Genomic DNA, 20,546 nt, shown 5'->3' with positions numbered 1-20,546 from the left:
CTCTAGCTGGCTCTACACAGAAGACTACAAACAATGGACAGAATAGCATGTTGGGCAAATCTGGATGATACAATCTGTCCACTTTGCAATGTTGGACTGGAGGATGTGGACCATATACTGTTTAAATGTATGTATTCTGGGCAAGTGTTGTAGAAGATCTTACAATGGCTAGGACTACACAGGGGACCCGGAGAATGGCAACAAGAAGTGTTATGGGCAACTAACAATGCAAAGGGCAAAGGTGTTCAGCAAGAGGTGTACAAAATGGTGGTAGCTGGGTGTCTTTATCATACATGGCATGAAAGGAATGCTAGAGTATTCAATACTCACAGAAGAACACCTGAACAAATCATCAAGCACGTCATACAAGAGGTACACAGTCGAGCAAGCACGAAGATGAGACTTATTACTAGTTATATGCAGTTCCTTAACTTTTATCATGTTTAGCAAATGCAATGAGTAGCTACTTTTGCTAATTTGAAGTGCAAGTTTGGGGCTTAATGTCCAAACTACATATTTTTCTTTGAGCTGTACAATTATATATGGTAAATAAAATGATAGTTACCAAAAAAAATAATTCTTCTGATTTTCTTATGCATGTTTGGATTTAGACACCCACATTCAAGCTTATCAGCTACTAGTTATATGCAGTTCCTTAACTTTTATCATGTTTAGTAAATGCAATCGTAGTTACTTTTGCTAATTTGAAGTGCAAGTTTGAGGCTTAATGTCCAAACTGCATATTTTTCTTTGAGCTGTACAATTATATATGGTAAATAAAATGATAGTTACCAAAAAAATAATTCTTCTGATTTTCTTATGCATGTTTGGATTTAGACACCCACATTCAAGCTTATCAGCTCCAAAATAAGCTATAGAAGAGCATTAGCTCTACAAAATAACTGATCCAACGGCACAGTGCTTTGTCCTTGCCAGAGCTTTCAGACACATTTACCGGCGATGAACCTAAAATAAAAGTATTTTGTTAGTGAATAACATGGGAATTTTCTAATCAAATTTTAAAAAAATGATACTTACAATCATGATCTGCCCACCCAATTCTTTGCCGAGCCAAGTCGTAGACAATGATCTTATCTTTAACAACAAGATCTGAGCAACAAGAGAATGAGATGTGAGTGCCAACAGTGACAAAACAAGATACAATCCCAAACTTATTTTCACAGAGTAGTTCATTAGTTACATAATTAATTGTGCTAGTATTTCCTCCCAATTACATTCTTTCTTGGGTGACTTTGCCCAATATATATACCCGTGCATGTGGCTCTTTTCCTTTGTCTATTTCACTTGTAAATCTAATACTTTATCGTCGTATGAATCCATCGTTTACTACTCATCCAAAGTTTGCCATGTAAATACTTTAGGTGCAAGAGGCCAATTCAGTGGAGAGTCTTATGAAAACGAAAAAGCTCAGACATATGCCAAAAAGAAAGAGGCTGAAGGGCTAAAGGCAATTGCAGAACTAAGCAGAGGGAGTTTATATACGCAATCTGTTGTCAGAAACTACAACGCTCACATGATGATCGACACAAAATGAATACGCATGCACACACGCATACAGATTATATACCACCCACAACGTTAAGCACCCACTAAAGAGCTAAAATGTAGAATGAAGAATAGGTACGAGAAGTAACTATTAGTACAGAAACTAACCTCCCAAGATTGTTAATCCTTTACTTTTGTCAAATAGAACACACCACATAGCAGCACCTTCCTGTTAAACATATACAACGAAGTGACTTCTCGTTTAGTTCATAAAAGTAGCAGATAAAAGTGACATAAAAAGTAGATGATGTTTAAATACAAATGGAGGTTTTAGAACTCACCGACGATCCCATACGATAAAGGTAGTCAGCTCGTCTTACTTGCATGGATACATCACCAGCAAAGTTTAGAGAAACTGGAGGAAACATATCTTCGACGCTGTTTGAGAAATAGGGTGACATGGTCAAGTCACCAATGAGGTGTATAGAAACAATTTACTCTCATTTAATAACTACAGTACAATTAAATATTCATTGAAAGCAAAAAAAAAAAAAAAAAAAAAAAAAAAAAGGAACCTTGAGGAAACTAGATAGCACGACCTTTCCCCTGATTTGATTGGTCTAGCTAAAGGTGAAGCAGCGGCAGCTATCTGTAGATGAATAAGTTTTTTTTTAAAAAAAAAAAAAAAAAAAGTCAAGAGAACTGGTAAATTTGTTATTCTTCCTTGAAAGGGTAGACAGCTTTCAATTCATTAGAAGAAAAAAATGGAACTGACTTTGTCTCTAACAGAAACAAGTTTCCACAATACTTCATTTTGCTGAGAATAATGTTTGAGTACAGTTTGTACTGTATGCTGTGGAAATATCAGATACAAATTTTGAGTAGGACACTTACAGCACTGACAAGGGCATCGTAAGCTTCTGTGGGAAGATAAGCCAAAGTTGTGCCAGAATCAATTATAGTTCCTCGATCACTGGAGCTGGCAAAAGCTGCTCGATCAATAGGCAAAATTTTCCCGTTGACAGTAATGCTCTGCAGATTTACGTTGTAATGAGCCCTGCAAGAGTGGACAAAAGAAACAAATAGATTTACACCATCACCATATTTACATGTAGACTAATTTGAAAAACATAACATATCTTGAAACTTGGAACAGAATACAAAACCAATACGTACGTTGCTGGAACTAGGGGAGTGTAGACCATGCTCGGATTCAAGATCTCACCGAGAACTAGGATACCTCCACCCTCTCCTTTCAAACAATGGGAAAACACATTCGGTGAAACTCCATGTGCAGAAAGTTGCGATATTAGCGAAATACTGAGTTGACCGAATCCGAAAATCCCATCGACTGCTTTACCCGTGTTGCTCAGGCGCCCAGATCGAGAGGTACTGCACCTGTTTTGATTTCAAATCAAGGTATTAGCTTCTGTTGAAAACCAAATGCATGCACTGGTTAAAAACCCAGAGCACTGGTTAATTTTCAGGGGACAGATTGGAACGTTGTGGACATTGGTGCCTATGGAGACTCTGATTGCAAAAAGATGGAAAATTAATGGTAAATCAGTTTCTGTTCATAAAAGATTGGAAATGGTGCCTTAGATCAATGCTTTTTTCTCTGAAATTTATTCTTCTTTGCCACCTAAATGCTGCTTTTACAGCATCCTGTTTACCTTCTTTTTTTTTTTTTTTTTTTTTTTTTTTTAAATGTTCTTTGTATATTGAAAACACTCCAGGAACAATCCTAAGTAAATCCATATAAGTTTCTTAATAACAATCTCATGCCTCTGTAACGTTGGTCTGATTTTTATGCTTTAGACAGTAGAAATATATCTATATATGTATGCAAAATTCACGTTACTTTCGCTTCACAGCAGAGGATAATTCATTGAAATCTTTGCGATTTATAGAAAAGAGCGCCTCGTTGGCTCTGAAAATGTCCTTACTGATACCTGTTCATCTTAATAGGTATTGCTTGATACTTTCTCCTAAAACCTCTTTTTAGTGATTGTTTTTAATGAGTTGCTTCTCCATTTCCGAGGGATTGGAGGAAATGTGTGCCAAAACTGACTTTTTGCTGTCTCCTGTTTTTCAGATTCTTGGTTGAAGCATACACCGGAAAGGACTTCTCTTAGATGTGTCCCAGTGTCATGATTGGCAAGGAAATTGCATTTCCTAAACTCATTTGCTTTTGGCTGAAACTGGATAAGAGACATTATATCCTTGTACGTGGAAGATCCTGAACTAAGATTCGACAGAAGAGATGTCTTTCTTGCACAGTGTACATGCTACACCTGCCTTTTTGTACAAATAGAGTTTTTGTCTCCAGCAAACATTTTGAACTTACACTTATCTGCTGTGTCGTTGCCTAGTTGATACCATATTTTTTGAACATGTAACACCTAATCAAAAAAATTCATTTTTGCAGTAAGTAATCATTATCTGCTGTGTCGTTGCCTAGTTGATACCATATTTTTTGAACATGTGACACCAAATCAAAAAAATTCATTTTTGCAGTAAGTAATCATTAACACACGTTGAGAAATAGTGATACAGTTTAGAGTACTCAAGCAACTCCATTCTTAAGGGTTCAAAGGCTGTTCTTTTGACAATGTGAAACGAACCGAATGAAGACTTTGGTCCTTACATCACTGTGTTGATTTCCTGAGTCCAGTCCTAGTTCATTTATCATAGGATTTTCGTGTTGTAAATTTTTTGCTTATTCACAACTAGAGAACCAACCATAATTGGCACGAAATTCGTCAAAAACCCCTCAATTATTGTACACTCCTCTCAGAGGCAGACCCTCCTCCCCCTATGACCTCCTTGCTCATATAAACTGTAAAACTGTTAGGTATTCCTTTCCTTTGGTAATAGTGCGTTGGTACCCAGCCCTCCCAAACCCCAGCACCTGAGTACTAACAATATGTGGAGGATTGCTTCACGCACTCCACACAATTCAACATTTTGCTGCAATTGAATCACCACCTGAATCTTTATTTGGTATTTTCTCCTAGATGCAAATAAACATCAACTTTAATTAAAAGCTAATTCTTTGCAGCAACAAGCACAATCTGAGCTCAGCACTTGAATCCTCTTAGTTCTTGCGGTCTTTTAATTTCCTGACCGCTTATATATACCTAGTTAATTACCATGAATATCAAAAACTTATCCAACATCCGAATACTTGCAGGACCTTTGTTCAATGGTAAGAGCCAGCGCATAATGTGTGAGTTAGACATATATCGCAAGTTAGAACATAGGACAAACGCCTAGTATTTAAATGGTGAATTATAGAGAGGCGAGCCTATATCCACTGAGCTTTCAACCCGAGAGAAAAATGACACTCATGGATTTCTCAGTTAAAAATAACATCCGGACACTAGCAGAAAACATCACCAAATTCACATAAAACAGTATAAGCACCAATTCTGTAATTTAACAAAATCAAACCCAGCGCACACATACCTCATTATGGTTTACTCACTATCCCTACGAAAAGAAATTAATGAAGTAACAACACTCACCCAAAAACAAATGGTGTTGAAGAGTTAGCGATCACTGAGGTCCCCAAGATTGTGTCAAGATGCAGTAAATCTGACACGAAAAAGCCGGTAGTGCCACTCATATCTTCGTAATGCACTGTGTAAGCACACTGATTTGTAATGGAGCACCGACCCCAAGAACACATTTGGTCTGAACAAGGTATAAGCGATGCAGTTGATGAGCTGGCACTATCATAGAAATTCAGCTCAAACTGCAGGAAGTGTTAGGAAATTCTTAAATGAATAATTTTGTTGTATCATATTTTAGACAAGAGACTGAAGAAGTAACAAAAGGAAGGAAAAGAAGTTCTACCCCAAGTCCACTTCTTCGAGGACAATCTTCGCAGGAACTACACGTAACCCACGAGATATCACGCCCAGTATCAATCACCACCTTGTATTCACTTGGTGGAGATCCCAGTTTCACTTTTGTATAATAAATTCTGAAGTTACAGAAAGGCATAGAAAATCAGAGAAAGACGATGGTCAACAACATAACAGAATGAGCTAATTAATTATTTCAATCCATCGTAGTAAGAAATATACCCGAGGAGAAAGGGGTCGGAAGAACCGATAACCGGAAAATTGACGACTCGATGTCGAGCATGCCTAGCTCGGTCTCTGGCTATGAGCTCCTCCAGCTCAACTGTTTGATTCATTGAATACATCCTCTCCAAACGCAGCACTCTCGCTGGTGTTTTAGATGGTAGTATTGATATTGGTGCAGTAACAACAAGGATAGTTGTAGCAGTGGATGGTGCTTTAGCAGGGGCAGCAATTTTGTGCTTAGAGGGAGAAGCAGCTGGTGGAGTAGTGGCATTAGCACCCACGGGTGCCTGACCTGTGACAGTCACCACTACCATGCAAAAAACTGAAACTAACAAGACAAACTTCCTATCCATGGCTACCTTACCTCCTAGCCTGTGAAAATAAGTTCAAATACAAATCACTACCACCACTTACTAGTGAAAAAAATTGGGGAAGCGCATAGGTTTATGCTTATGCAGATACAATAAAAATAGCCATGCTGGGATGGATATGCTTACTTGAACGAGAAAAGTTTAGCCCTTGGAATATTACACACCTAGGAAATAAGATGAACAGACGAAAAGAGATAGTAGTAAATGGACCTTCAGTGAAAAGAGATGTTGAAGAAAAGGAGTAAATGGACCTTCTGTGAAGAAAATTCCTTGAGAACTTGAAGAGTAAATAATGGAGACTTTGACCTAAAATGGGGTTATGGTCTCTCTTTCACTGTCTTTTTTCCCCTTATTCTTCATATAGTATAAAGTTAAGATGTGGAACAATAGCAAAAATACGTCCGTTTCTGCACAACTACTATACACAATAATACACATGCAGACACTTTTTAGCTAAAATAGTTTTGAGGTGCATGGTGCATAGTGTTTCCTCATTTGGAACATGCATGAAGGTGCATGGTGCATAGTGTTTCTTCATTTGGAATGCCCTTTCAAAAAGCATTTTCCAAAAAGAAAAACAAAAACTTTTCCCTGAAATATTATTATTTCTTTTGAATTTTCAGTTTTTGCATTTTTATCCTTGAAAAAGCAAACGCCACCCACAGTCTCAATTCAAGGTGCATGCCTGACGCTGAAAGGTAGATAAATAAAAATATGTAGGTATGTTCAAACTTACACACATTATGTGTTGCTAAAATCAGAAGTATTATGCATTAATTTCTGAGCCTCCCATTAAGTGTTGCTAAAATATATTCGTATGATTATCCAATCCACGAGCATGCAGAGTTCCATTTTTTAGGCAGCCAGAAAACTTTTCTTTTCAATTATTCAATTATTGCTAAAATATACTCCCTCGGTTTCAATTTGTTTGTCTGATTTTGACTTAACACGGAGTTTAAGAAAATAAAGAAGACTTTTTAATCTTGCGGTTTTAAACTAATGGCATGTATAATGTACCAAAATAATTTTTAATCTTGTGGTCATTCTGTCTCAAAAAGAATGATAGATTTCTATATTTAAAAATATTTTAACTTAAAACTTTTCATTTATCCTTAATGAAATGATTTACAATCACACAAATATCTATGACTTGTTTTAGACCAAAATTTCAAAAGTCTTCATTTCTTTCTTAAACTTCATGTCTAGTCAATCTATATCACATAAATTGGTACTAAAAGAAAAAAGATATTTGGCAACAGAAAATTTTTTGTTGCCATAGATTGATTATTGTTGCAAAAAGTACTTTTGGCAACCAAAAAAAAAAAATTATTGCATAAACTTTTCCCAATGGCTATTATTGCAACGAAGTACAACAACTTTTTTTTTTTATTGCCAAAAGTACTTTTTGCAACAACAATCATTATATGACAACAAAATTAAATTGTGTGGCAACAAAAAAGTTCATTTGCCAACAATAAAACTAAGTTGTTTCCAAATATTAAATTTTTTGTTGCCATTTCTATACTTTCTTGTAGTGTATGGGACGGAGGTAGTAGAATGTACCAAAATGTTCTTTAATTTTGTGGTCTTAAATATGTCATTTGGAAAGTTGAAATTAAAGAGTTGTAAAAAAAATACATTTTTTTCAAATGAACTAAAAAGAAAAGTTAGATAGATAAATTGAAACGGGGAGATATATACTGTTCATTGAGATCACGAGGTTTCAAACCTATGACAATTTTAGAAAAAGTTTATCTTGTCAAAGTGATTGTAGCTTTAAATCTTTGTGCCTCTTTTCAAGTCCACTCACATGCAAGCTTGAAAATTCTAGTAATTTTTAAAGAAGTGTCAAGCTAACGGAGCCAAGTAAAATAAAACGAAGGTAGCACTCCATGTGTTTTCACATTCGAGTGCGGGTATATCGGATAATTAAAATAATGGAAAAGACTCAAATATGCCATCAAACTATCGAAAATAATAATTATTGATGCACCATCAATCGATAGTTTCTTCATTTATGTTATCGCCGCTTCAAAACCATCCATGCCATTTTTCATTAACGTTGGTTTTATAATACCAGATATGACACGTGACCTACAATTAGAGGTCCATGTCGTTTAATTAAACCAGCTCAAATTAAATCCTAAATTAAACTAAAACCCGACCCGTAAATTTGTGTTAGTTCAATTAAACGAAGTGGGTTTTAATTTATGGCAAAATGTCATAATATCTCGATATGTAAAAGCCGACGTTAATGAAAAATGACATGAATAAATTATTTTGGTAACGACAATGTATAAATGAACTAAACTATTGACGATTATCATATTTGACCCTTTTTCGTTAAAATAATGCAAAATAATACAAACAGATCAAAAGAATAGTTGGGATTGGGGGACTATATACTGCGTCCTAACAACTTTTGTCCTAGAAGACAAAGACATCCTTTTCAGATAGAATTAAATCTATCAAGCGAAACCCAAAGCTCCGTTTCCCATACACTTGGCCAAAGGTACAAAATAGAATCAGAAATGGAACTTTTACCCAAAATGGAAAAAAGGGGTCAGAAATGGAACCCACATATTTATTTATTTGGGGTGCTTAATTAAAGAGGCGGTAGCAACAAAAATGTGGGGTTATAAAGGAAGTTAAAAGTAGTAAAGTTATTTTGTTTCTTTTAATTGATAATATGCTTTTTTCTTATAAAATGAAGATTATTGATACATATTTTTGGGGCAACTCAAAGTCATATTTACTCTTAAATTTGTTAACAATGTTGCTCTGGTAATCAAAAAACGTGTTAGGAGTGTCAAGGTGGAATCGCACAAACCAGCTATTCAATGCTAAATTTGCTGTCATTCCCTTAAAAATATTGGTGAATTGTAGCTAAGATCCCTGTTTAATTTGAGTGTTATGATAGTCAAATTAAAGGACCACTTTTAGATATTCTCAGACTATTCATTTATATTTATTGTCAGCCAAACAAGGCCATGAGAATGAGATAATAGAAACAAGCAAACAAAGTAAAAGTCATAGAGGACAAAGTACATGCATGTGTGCTTCACCACCTCCACCTGTTGGACTTTTTCTCCCTCCTCTTTTTACAGTTCAACAAATTAGGACATGATTTCAATTCATGATTAGAATAAGTCAAAATCAGTTGATTTAAAGTTGAAATTTTATTTGGATATACAATTTAAATTTTTTAAGTTGTATATTTTCTCATAAAGATGAAAACCCCAAAATTCTTGAAAACTATCAAAACTTCTCAACTCTTATATAATATTATCAAATTATGAGTAACTCATAGTTCACAAACAAAGTATCAGAGTATCCTAAACACTACATTGATAAATTACATATCTCTATACTCTTTTTTTTTATAAATAAATGAGCGCGATTACATGCTATTACAAACTTTCACATAATTTTACACAGAGCCACTTTCAAAAAATCGACAACAGTAGTAACTAGCTATTCTTTAATATAATTATTCCATATGATATGGCCAATCTCTTCATGTCGAGCATGAATCTTTTTCATAAAATATAGATGGGTCTTGCTTTACAAAATATAAATTCACCGGTCAAATTTTAAATTTAGAGAAATTTAAAATCATGATTTAAAATTCCAAATCCTACATATTGGAGAATTGACAAGTTTAAATTTCACAAATAAACGTTGATTTGAAATGCAAATATGAAATCGTGATTCTAAATTGCATGTCAAACGCTTACGTAGGCGCAAGTTAAACTCATGGTCAAGTAAATTAAGTTGCACTAGTCATTGGTGAGTCACTCATGGACTTTATTAGTATGGGACCCACTTTTTGCTTATTTTGAATGTAGAATTTCATGTGACTGTCCTAACGACATTCTAAGACCATAGATCTGGTGTTCAAATGAGGGTGGGCACAGTTTAGGCCAACTCGAAATTCAAATTGAAATTTGAATTTCTTAAATATTTGGTTTGAATATATGGATTATGGATTGAACTTCGAATTGATATGGATTTAGTACTAAGAATTTTTGAATATTCAAAAATTCAAAAAATTTATACCTTTTATCTAGACCTACCTATATCATATGTGCTCAGTATTAATAAGTCTAGTTTCTAAAGGTCCAATAGAATAGTACCTATGGCCCTACCCATTAAAATATTAAATCTAATATACAATTCTCTACTATATCAAACATAATATAGGGTTTTCTTACTTTTCAAATCTCAAAAGTCTCACGTTAGTGTCACCCACGACAGAGTTCTTTGTTATTTTTTTAGATGACTACTTAGATTTTATTTTGTTCATTTTCACTTTTCTAGAATGCTTTTATTTGGTATAGATTTATTATGTTGGACATGACTTGGATTTGTTAATCCTAATTTCAACTGGAAGGCTTTTTTTATTGAGCTATTAAGATTTAGATTTACCTCTGTGAAACTAACACATGAATTTCGTTCCTAATAAGTTTGCCTTAAATCTCAAGAGTCAAATTCGAAAATCCGAAATATCCAAACCGAATAATCCGAAACCAAACTTAAAATATCCAATCCAATCCGAACTTATTTGGATTGGATTTGGATTGCAATTTCTTCAATCTGAAAACTGAATATCCAAATCGAAAATTTCATATCCAATCCGATAGTCCGAACGTCCACCCCTAGTCCAAATTAATATTTGTAGAAAATCACGTTGTCTATTTGTGAAAAGAGATCAGATATAGTCAAAAAAGAAAACGACAAAATAGAAGCTTTAATGGAGAAATTGATCTCTGAAAAACATATAGGAAAATAATTGACAGAGATCGAACAAAAAAGAGACTTACTGAAAGTTTTTGAAGAAGATAAATAAAAAATTTATGTGTTTTTTATTGATTGGCCTTATCTGTATTTATACATGTATATTTGTACAAAAACAAAATTGAAAAACCAGAAATAAATACCTTGACTTTACACTTATCCTATTTCTATTGAACACTTAAAACAAAACAATATGTAGCTAATTAAAGTATGTGCCGTGTGCTCAACACGTGAAAGTATCTTTAGAAAGTTCTAAGAAGGGCCAGCGGTGTGTGCAATCCAACGGCCATCGATGGATCAATCACAATTGCCTTGCACGGTTGAGATTGCTTCCATGTGTCTTGTTCTTGTGCGAAGAATAAAAGTATTTCTTTTCCTTGTGTCCAGAGGAGAGATCCCAACACCCAGGCTAATTATTATAGGTGATAAAAAGATTTTAAAATTAAGTAGAGATAGCTTAAGATTTAAATATTAAGTAGAGCTGATAAAATTTGGATTAGTGATTAAGAATTTTTGATCATTTTCCAATTTACCTAATAGTTTTATTTTTAACACTTTAACCCCAAGCATTATTTTTAATACTTTGGTCCAACTTAATAAAATCCTAGTTACCTAAAATTGGTGGGGAAAAAAACTCAAGAAACTTGCCAGCACCCCCCCCCCCCCCCCCCCTTTTCAAAAATAAAGTTTTGAATTTTTTTTTTTTTTTTGCACCACCCACCCCTAGTGACCCAACATCCCCACCACCCCCACCCCCTCCAAAAAAAAAAAATTAATTTTGGTTTAAACACCCCCCCCCCCCCACCCCAAAAAAAATCTAGAAAAGAAGTTTTGGATTTTTTAATTTTTTATTTATTTCTTACTCGACTCACCCACCCAAAAAAAAAATTAATTTTGTTTTACAAAAAAAGTTTTTATTTTTGGTTTTTTGCACCATCCACCCCCAACCCCCCCCCCACCCCACCCACTCACCCCTACCCTTAAAAATTATTGAAAACAAGTTTTGAATTCCCTCCCCCTCCTCCTCCTCTTTTGCTGTTTTCTTCTTTCATTTAGAAAAAAGCTGTTCAAGAAAAAGAAAAAGAAAAAAACTTACTCGATTTACGTACATTCGTGTAGCATTGGAAATTACTTCATGGGTTATTTTGTTTCATTTGGTAAGTAAAACAACGTTGTTTTATTGCAATTAGTCATCTGGGTATAGCTGCTGATTTTCCAACAATTTGCAGTAGCAATTACAGTTGTAGCAACAAGTGCTAATGTCATGCCCCGAACATGGGCCTGGACGTAACACGGCACCTGATGCCTGACTACATGTGACCGAGCGAACCAACTGGCTGGCTGAATCAACATGTGATACCGAAACATAACTGGTTTATAAAATAAAACTAACACAAGCTTATTAACTGGAAGTCTGACTGAAATATCATAATGCGGAAATACTTAGACAATCTGACAATATCTGAAAGTAGCCACCATGGCTAAACCAAAACAAGCGAACAATCGAGTATAATCGCAACAAGGCTAACATAACAAATATCGACTATCTAGGCGTGTTCATGAAGCCTCTAAGAATTAGAGCTGTCTATAAACCGAAATAGCGGATACCGACAACGCCCAGAAGGAATTTGGGGCTCACTAGTGGGCGATACGTGCACTCTAAATAGCCGAGTTGTCAACCCGTATATCGCCCCCAAGCAATAAAAGGGACATCGGCACATTTGAATTGTCGGTATGTAAAGCAAGCCGAAGAATAAATCGGAACCGAAATTGAAATCGATAATCGATAATCGCATTGAAATAAGGAGGTAAAGATATGAATACTCCACATTCCGAATGACGAACCACCGCACTCGAGTAAGTAATTTGCGGCCTCAGGCCCAATATATATATGCACAAGCTGCGGCCTTAGGCCCAAATATACGTATACATAACTGTGGCCTTAGGCCCAATAACACAAGTGTTCATCATTAAGCAATTTACATAAAAGAACTGAGAATCATGATGAAAGATACAACTCTGACATAATGGGCAATGATTCACTCAGACATGTATTCATGAACTGATTATGAGAACTGAAGCTTTAACTATTTATAAACATGCAGAGTATTCTAGACTAAGACTCATGGGTATCAAACACGAGTCTATATCGATTACGTACTGAGCTCATAACGTTTCGGAATGAAAGTCATGAACGAATTACGAAATAGAGAATAGAAGTTCTGTAACTATTCAAGGAACTAAGCTTAACTATATTTCTGAGGCAATTATTAACGTTATAAAATAACGTGGCATAGGGAGAATCATTAACATTCCCAAACGTAGAGAGTTAGCCTCTCATACTTTAATTCCAGCCTTTGAGCGTAATACAACGTTCGTCAACCCTTTCAACTTTAATCCATATCAATACAAGTCAAAGGGATTCTATAGTAGAAATAATATCCATGCTTTGGTCATCTAAGCATTTTATCAAACATTTAGTGGGCATAAAGCTCCACAATCTCCATTAATGGTTTTTCTTCACCCAATTCCCTTTCTATTACTTCTAGATGATTCTACAATCTCAATTTGATGAAAGTAGCATCATTCTTCATCACCCATATGACTACAACAATCCTAAGTTAGTAATCCAAAACGCTAGCATAGTTCATATGATACTCTCTATCAAACCCATTTACGATTCTCCTAAGAACTCATCAATTCACAACTATAAGTGATTAGAGTAGAAGTATTACCTTTTTGAAGTTTAATCCTCTTGAATTCTAATTTTAGGGTTCTTTTGTCCTAGACGAAGATTCAATCGATAATCTATAGAATAGATTGATATTCTAGCGTTAATCTTTGTTAGATTGATGTAATAATAAATGGGGTTTGAGTAGAAACTCACCTTGGATGATTTGTGGAAGCCCTAGAGTGTTTTCTCTCCAAAAAGACGGTTTATAATGAAGTGGGAAAAGTTTTACGGAGTTGGGTACATATAAAATTCGAAAAAAAGATGTTTTAGGCATATTTGGCCTGGTGCGTCGCCCCGAGCATCGCCCAAGGCGGCGCACTAGGCCTATACTATAGTACCTGATGAAAATTACGTTTTTACGCAAATTTTGGCTTGGGGCGTCGCCCCTAGGCCTGTTCGGTAAAATGGGCATAACTCCTAGCACAAAACTTTGTTTTAGCTCCATAATATACCCTTAGAAAGATATTTCAAAAGGCTTCGATTTTCATGTTTTAAGTTTTCCCAAATTCCCAACGCGTTTGCAGAAAATTGGGCTGGAAAGCAGACGTATCGAATGCTAAACTGAATAGCTATTGAACTGGCTGAATGAGACTGACTGAGTGACTACTAAGCTAACTGAATATTGGAAACATGGAACTTTAAAGTGAAATCTAAATGGGAAGATAAATTACCTTCAACATTTTATGCTGACTCTTCAAAGAGATTGGGATATCTGGACTTCATATCTTTTTCAGCTTCCCATGTAGCCTCTTCAACTTTTTGACTTCTCCACAAAACCTTTACTAAAGCTACCTTCTTCGTTCTCAACTTGTGAACCTGGAGATCAAGGATTTTCACTGGGACTTTTTCAGAAGTCAAACTATCATTGACTGTTATGCTATCAGTCGGGATAACCAATGACGGGTCTCTCACACACTTTCTGAACATAGACACATGAAATATGCGGATGCACAGTAATCAAGTCTTGTGGCAACTCAAGCTCATAAGCCAATTGACCAACCTTTCACTGGATTCTGTATGGTCCAATATAGCGGGACTATGCTTCCCCTTCTTTCCAAACCCTATAACTCCCTTCATAGGCAAAACTCTAAGAAACACCCAATCATCAACTTGAAACTCTAAGTCCCTCTACCTCACATCTGTGTAAGACTTCTGGCTACTCTGAGCCGTTCTCAAACGCTCTTAAATTAACTTGACTTTCTCTTCTCCATATCCTGATAGACCAAGTCTGGTCCTAACAACTCTTCTTCACCAACTTTGAACTAACTAATCGGTGATCTACATCTACACCCATACAAAGCTTCGTACGGTGCCATCCCAATACTAGCATGGCAATTATTTTTGTAAGTAGACTCAATAAGAGGCAGGTAGTCATCCCAATTACCATTGAAATCAAGGACACATGCTTACTGAACTGAATGAATACATGATTACTGAACTGCTGAGATACTGAACTGAATGTCTACTGAACTAACTGAATACTAAGCTGACTGAATACTGGATTAACTGAATACTGGACTGGCATGAATATTATAACATGAGATCTGAATAGCGTATCTAGCTGATCATTGGTCTATGGATGAAAAGTTGTGCTGAGGTTAACCCTGGTACCTAATCCTTTCTGAAATGATCTCCAGAAGTTTGCTGTGAACTGGGAACCACGATCTAAAATGATAGATGCTAGGTCTCATGAAGTCGAACGATTTCTCAAATAACAAATTGGCATAGTCTGGTGCTGAATCTATCGTCTTAACAAGGTGAAGTGTGCCGACTTTGTAAGTCTGTCCATAATCACCCAAATCGGGTTGTGCCTCCTAACTGAATGAGGTAGACCTGTTATAAAGTCCATATTTATCATCTCCCATTTTTCAACAGGAATATCTATATTCTAAGCCAATCCGCCAAGCCTCTGGTGTTCGGCTTTCACTTGCAGATAATTTGGGGCACTTAGCCACAAACCCTGCCATATTTTTTTTCATATCGTTTCACCAATATATCTCCTTAATATCATGATACATCTTCATAGAAGCTGGGTGAATGAAATACCTGAAATTGTGAGCTTCTGACATAATCCGCTCTCTGAGCCCATCTACATTTGGAACGCAATATCTGCCTCGGTATCTCATGATACCGCCATCTCCCCCTTGTACAAAAGCTGACTCTTTATGTTTGTGAATCCCCTCTTTCATCTGCAACAAGTAGGAATCACCAAACTGCTTCTCTCTAACTTCAATGACTAAGGAGGTATAAGCCATGTTCTGGGCAACAAATCCACCCACTTCGGAGTTCGAAAGTCGTAGCTTGGATAAGCTTTGAACTTCTTTCACCATAGTTCTCTTGTCTGCCTGCATGAGCTGTACTTCCCATACTTGATTACTTTCTGAAATACTACTTCCTCAAATACTCATAGTACTATTGTGCGCTAAGTCTTTGACTAGCACCCTAAAGATTAGAGTCTCGTGCAATGGAACTACCCTTGTGACACATAACTGGGCATGATTTTATGGCTTTTCTGTGATCGCCTAATCGATAAGAATTGAACTTGACACAATTCGATCGACAATCATTCTACTCACTTCGGGTTTCTTCTAAATTAAAGCATATTCCTTATGGAGACTATCTCATTATGCCAACCTAACTGAACTGAGGTTCTTCATATCTCATGCTAAACCTTCGGGTCTTCAATTATCTCACTGGACTTACTGGCGATTTATGCATCTCTCCCTTAGACTAAGGCTAACGTCTTATACTTACAAATTCTTCTCTTTTGTTGGGATCCAATTAACTTTCCTTATCTTCTGTAATTCCTTGTACTCTACAACACTAACGACTCTTTTTTTCCGACTCACTTCTGAGCAATTTCTTAGTGGGAAAAACTAAATTACTTACATGAACGGGTTGCTCGTATTCATAACGGTATACTCTATCTTAACGACTTAACTCTCGCTCATTAATCGTAAATCTTAGGGAAACCCCTTTTTGACAACTCTTAAAGGCTATTCTTCTGTAGTTTGCTCTCTTACGGCTTAGTTGATTTCTTCTTCCAATAATCACTCTACTCTGAATTTAATTTATCCACTAATCACTCTACTCTGAATTTAATTCACGACCTTGGTTTCTAACACACATTTGGATGTATCTGAACTGTCACCCACTTAAGGTGTTCATTTGACTAAGGAAATCAAATCATACTTCTACTAGTTCTACTAAAATTGCTAATGCATTGTCTACTCAAAACTTACTTACTATTTTTCTGTTAATTACCTGCTAGCTTCATATTTTCTTATTCTACTCAGAATAACCTAAGTTATTTCTAACTCTCTCTCATCATCTGACGCTATTCTAGGGTCGTATACTATCTTTTCTGAACTATGGATCACACTTAAGAAACTTTCATCTATCTTATGCGAAAGATTGGAACAACTAAACCCAAACTTTCTATACACTTCAAAATCATATCGTACTATACACATCTGGGATAAACACTTACTCACGTAGCTTAAGCGAGAATTGTCACATCTCTTTATCTCATAATAATAATTACTTTTTTTAGTAACTTACAACTATCGTACTCTATAACTCTGATCTGACTAAACTTAAACAAACTAAAATCATTCCCGAAAATTTAATATCGTCTGCTCATGGTTCTTATTTCATACATATCTCTTTTATTAACAGGCATAGTTCGTACAAAAATTTCATCTGTGGTGATAACTGGGGATGCCTCTTTGTCCTGACGACCTGCTGAAGCATCCAAGCAGTCTTCACTGAGAACTGAAATACTAAGCTTAGCTATATTACAACCTAACTGGGCTTGAGAATTAAAAGGAGCCACCGAAACACACATCAAAGGCGCAAACGATGCACCCCTTGGTGTTTCCTATAAAACTTGTTACACATAAGATTCTGAAAACTTCTGTGGCTCACACTGGTACGTCACTAAGAAGGTGGTGCTCTTAAAATCTATTTCTAGCTGAACTGACCTTTTTGATCATATCTAGACCTCGAGACTATTACACTAGCTGCAGATAGAGTGGGTCCTGATGACCTCCGGTAGAAAACTGTCTGCCCCCACCTCTTTGAGATCTTCTATGATTTACATTTCCTGCAGACTTAGCTCTTTTTCTAATTTTTCTGATATCCTTTCCCTGTTGTATCTCATTCTCCTTTCTCAAGAACATCATTATCATTCAACTTCCCATTCATTATACAACACCTTTTCGCGGGCAACTTACATTTTATTCACCTTTCAATAACACCTTAAGTCTCATTCGTTACCAGCAAGTACTTCACAATAGTACCCCTATGGATAATCAACCTCAATTGGGCCTTGAATTACCTGTTCGTCGCCTGTGCATTTGAAACGTATATAATTCGATAGGAAGAGAAGGTTACTTATTGTTTTAAGCTTCATGGCATGATCTAGAGCAGAAAGAAATAAGATAATCCTGAATGTCTTGGGGTCAACTGTTTATATGTGTGGGGCCCTCACATATATAAAAGAACCCCCACTGGACATGGCTTCATAGACTCTCTAAGGCACTTGAACCTAGTGCTCTGATACCAAGCTTTGTCACACCCCAAACCTGGGCTCTGACGTAACACGGCACTCGGTGCCTGACTACATGTGACCCAGCGAACCAACTGGCTAGCTGAATCAACATGTGATACCAAAATATAACTGGTTTATAAAATAAAATTAACACATGTTGATTAACTGGAAGTCTGATTGAAATATCATAATGCGGAAATACTTAGACAACCTGACAATATCTGAAAGTAGCCAACATGGCTAAACCAAAAACATTGAACAACTGAGTATAACTGCCAACAAGGCTAACATAACAAATATCTGACTATCTGGACTGTGTCTATGAAGCCTCTAAGAATTAGAGTTGTCTATAAACTAAAATAACTAGATAGCTGACAACGCCCCAAAGGAATTTGGGGCTCACTAGTGGCTGATACGTGCACTCCTAAATAGTTGAGTTGTCAACCTGTATCGCCCCAGGCAATAAAAAGGGACATCAACACATTTGAATTGTACTGGTGTGTAAAGAAACTGAAGCAATAAAGTACTGAAACTGATAACTGTACTGAAATAAGGAAGTAAAGATATGAATACTCCCTGTTCTGAATGACGAACCACCTGCTTTTCTGAGTAAGTAATTTGCGGCCTCAGGCCCAATATATATATGCACAAGCTGCGGCCTTAGGCCCAAATATACGTATACATAACTGTGGCCTTGGGCCCAATAACACAAGTGTTCATCATTAAGCAATTTACATAAAAGGACTGAGAATCATGATGAAAGATACAACTCTGACATATTGGGCAATGATTCACTCAGACATGTATTTATGAACTGATTATGAGAACTGAAGCTTTAACTATTTATAAACAAGCGGAGTATTCTAGACTAAGACTCATGGGTATCAAACACGAGTCTATATCGATTACGTACTGAGCTCATAACGTTTCGGAATGAAAGTCATGAACGAATTACGAAACTAGAGAATAGAAGTTCTATAACTATTCAAGGAACTAAGCTTAACTATATTTATGAGGCAATTAGTAATGTTGTAAAATAACGTGGCGTAAGGAGAATCATTAGCATTCCCAAACGTAGAGAGTTAGGCTCACATACCTTAATTCCAGCCTTTGAGCTTAATACAATGTTCGTCAACCCTTTCAACTTTAATCCATATCAATACAAGTCAAAGAGATTCTATATTAGCAATAATATCCATGCTTTGGTTATCTAAGCATTTTATCAAACATTTAGTGGGCATAAAGCTCCACAATCTCCATTAATGGTTTTTCTTCACCCAATTCCCTTTCTATTACTTCTAGGTGATTCTACAATCTCAATTTGATGAAAGTAACATCATTCTTCATCACCCATATGACTACAACAATCCTAAGTTAATAATCCAAAATGCTAGCATAGTTCATGTGATACTCTCTATCAAACCCATTTACGATTCTCCCAAGAACTCATCAATTCACAACTATAAGTGATTAGAGAGTAGAAGTATTACCTTTTTGAAGTTGTCGAAGTATTACCTTTTTGAAGTTCAATCCTCTTGAATTCGTATTTTAGGGTTCTTTTGCCCAAGACGAAGATTCAATCGATAATCTATGGAATAGATTGACATTCTAGCGTTAATATTAGTTAGATTGATGTAATAATAAATGGGGTTTGAGTAGATACTCACCTTGGATGATTTATGGAAGCCCTAGAAGGTTTTCTCTCCAAAAAGATGGTTTATAATGAAGTGGGAAAAGTTTTTCGGAATTGGGTACATATAAAATTCGAATAAAAAACGTTTCAGGCATAATTTGGCCTGGTGCGTCGCCCCGAGCATTGCCCAGGGCGGCGCACTAGGCCTATACTACAGGACATGATGAAAATTACGTTTTTACGCAAATTTTGGCTTGGGGCGGCGCCCTAGGTCATTCCGACAATGTTCGGTAAGATGGGCTTAACTCCTAGCACAAAACTTAGTTTTATCTCCATAATATACCTTTGGAAAGATATTTCAAAGGGCTACAACTTTCATGTTTTAAGTTTTCTCAAATTCCCAACGTATTTTCATGAAATTGGGCTGGAAGGCAGACGTATTGAAAACTTAGCCGATTCTATCGAATCTTAGCACCCCTCCATTAGCCATTTTGAGACGATCATATCTCCTTGATCCGGACTCCCATTGGCCTGATCCTTATATGCCTAGAATGGCATTTCTATGTGCTGCAACTTTCATTCAGGAACCTTCTCTAAATTCCCAACGAATCAAGTTGTTATGGTTGCCCAAAATAGGCCCCTCAGCCACTTTCGCAAAATGTTCAAACCTTCAAATTTCCTCTGAAACTCTAACGATACGAGTCTAACTTTTATTTTAAGATACGGGGTGTTATAGCTAAAGATGATGTATAAGAGCTTCTGAATTTATTGCAATAGCTATTGTAGTTTTTGCAACACTTACAACAATTTATGCAGTTGTTGCAACTTCTGTACTAATCTGTTGCAACAACTGCTAAAA

General features: G+C 36.1%; 1 protein-coding gene across 1 annotated transcript; it reads right to left on the bottom strand.

Moving 5' to 3' along the window:
- Nucleotides 1–856: 856 nt before the first annotated feature.
- Nucleotides 857–15,832, bottom strand: LOC132048679 (aspartic proteinase 36-like). The gene is made up of 14 exons (XM_059439376.1): nucleotides 15,549–15,832; nucleotides 14,503–14,589; nucleotides 14,295–14,421; nucleotides 6,098–6,135; nucleotides 5,598–5,972; nucleotides 5,365–5,494; nucleotides 5,034–5,263; nucleotides 2,683–2,904; nucleotides 2,401–2,563; nucleotides 2,082–2,155; nucleotides 1,848–1,944; nucleotides 1,675–1,735; nucleotides 1,039–1,110; nucleotides 857–966 (listed from the first exon to the last, which is right to left on the bottom strand). The coding sequence occupies exons 1-14, from the start codon at nucleotides 15,830–15,832 to the stop codon at nucleotides 857–859; spliced, it is 2,070 nt and encodes a 689-aa protein (XP_059295359.1).
- Between the last annotated feature and the right edge of the window lie 4,714 nt (nucleotides 15,833–20,546).

Source organism: Lycium ferocissimum, chromosome 3 (genome assembly GCF_029784015.1).
Source record: "Lycium ferocissimum isolate CSIRO_LF1 chromosome 3, AGI_CSIRO_Lferr_CH_V1, whole genome shotgun sequence".
Lineage (NCBI taxonomy): Eukaryota > Viridiplantae > Streptophyta > Magnoliopsida > Solanales > Solanaceae > Lycium > Lycium ferocissimum.
The sequence above is the reverse complement of the archived record's forward strand: the minus strand, read 5'-3'. Positions and strand labels throughout refer to the sequence as shown.

What these genes read in the sequence shown, in the direction of transcription:
- LOC132048679 (XM_059439376.1), bottom strand. Translation starts at nt 15,832, where the DNA reads ATGGTGAAAGAAGTTCAAAGCTTATCCAAGCTACGACTTTCGAACTCC. An exon ending in TCAACACCATTTGTTTTTGG is followed by an intron (nt 2,905 to 5,033) that starts GTGAGTGTTGTT and finishes AAATCAAAACAG; the next exon opens with GTGCAGTACCTCTCGATCTG. An exon ending in AGGATTAACAATCTTGGGAG is followed by an intron (nt 1,111 to 1,674) that starts GTTAGTTTCTGT and finishes CTTGTTGCTCAG; the next exon opens with ATCTTGTTGTTAAAGATAAG.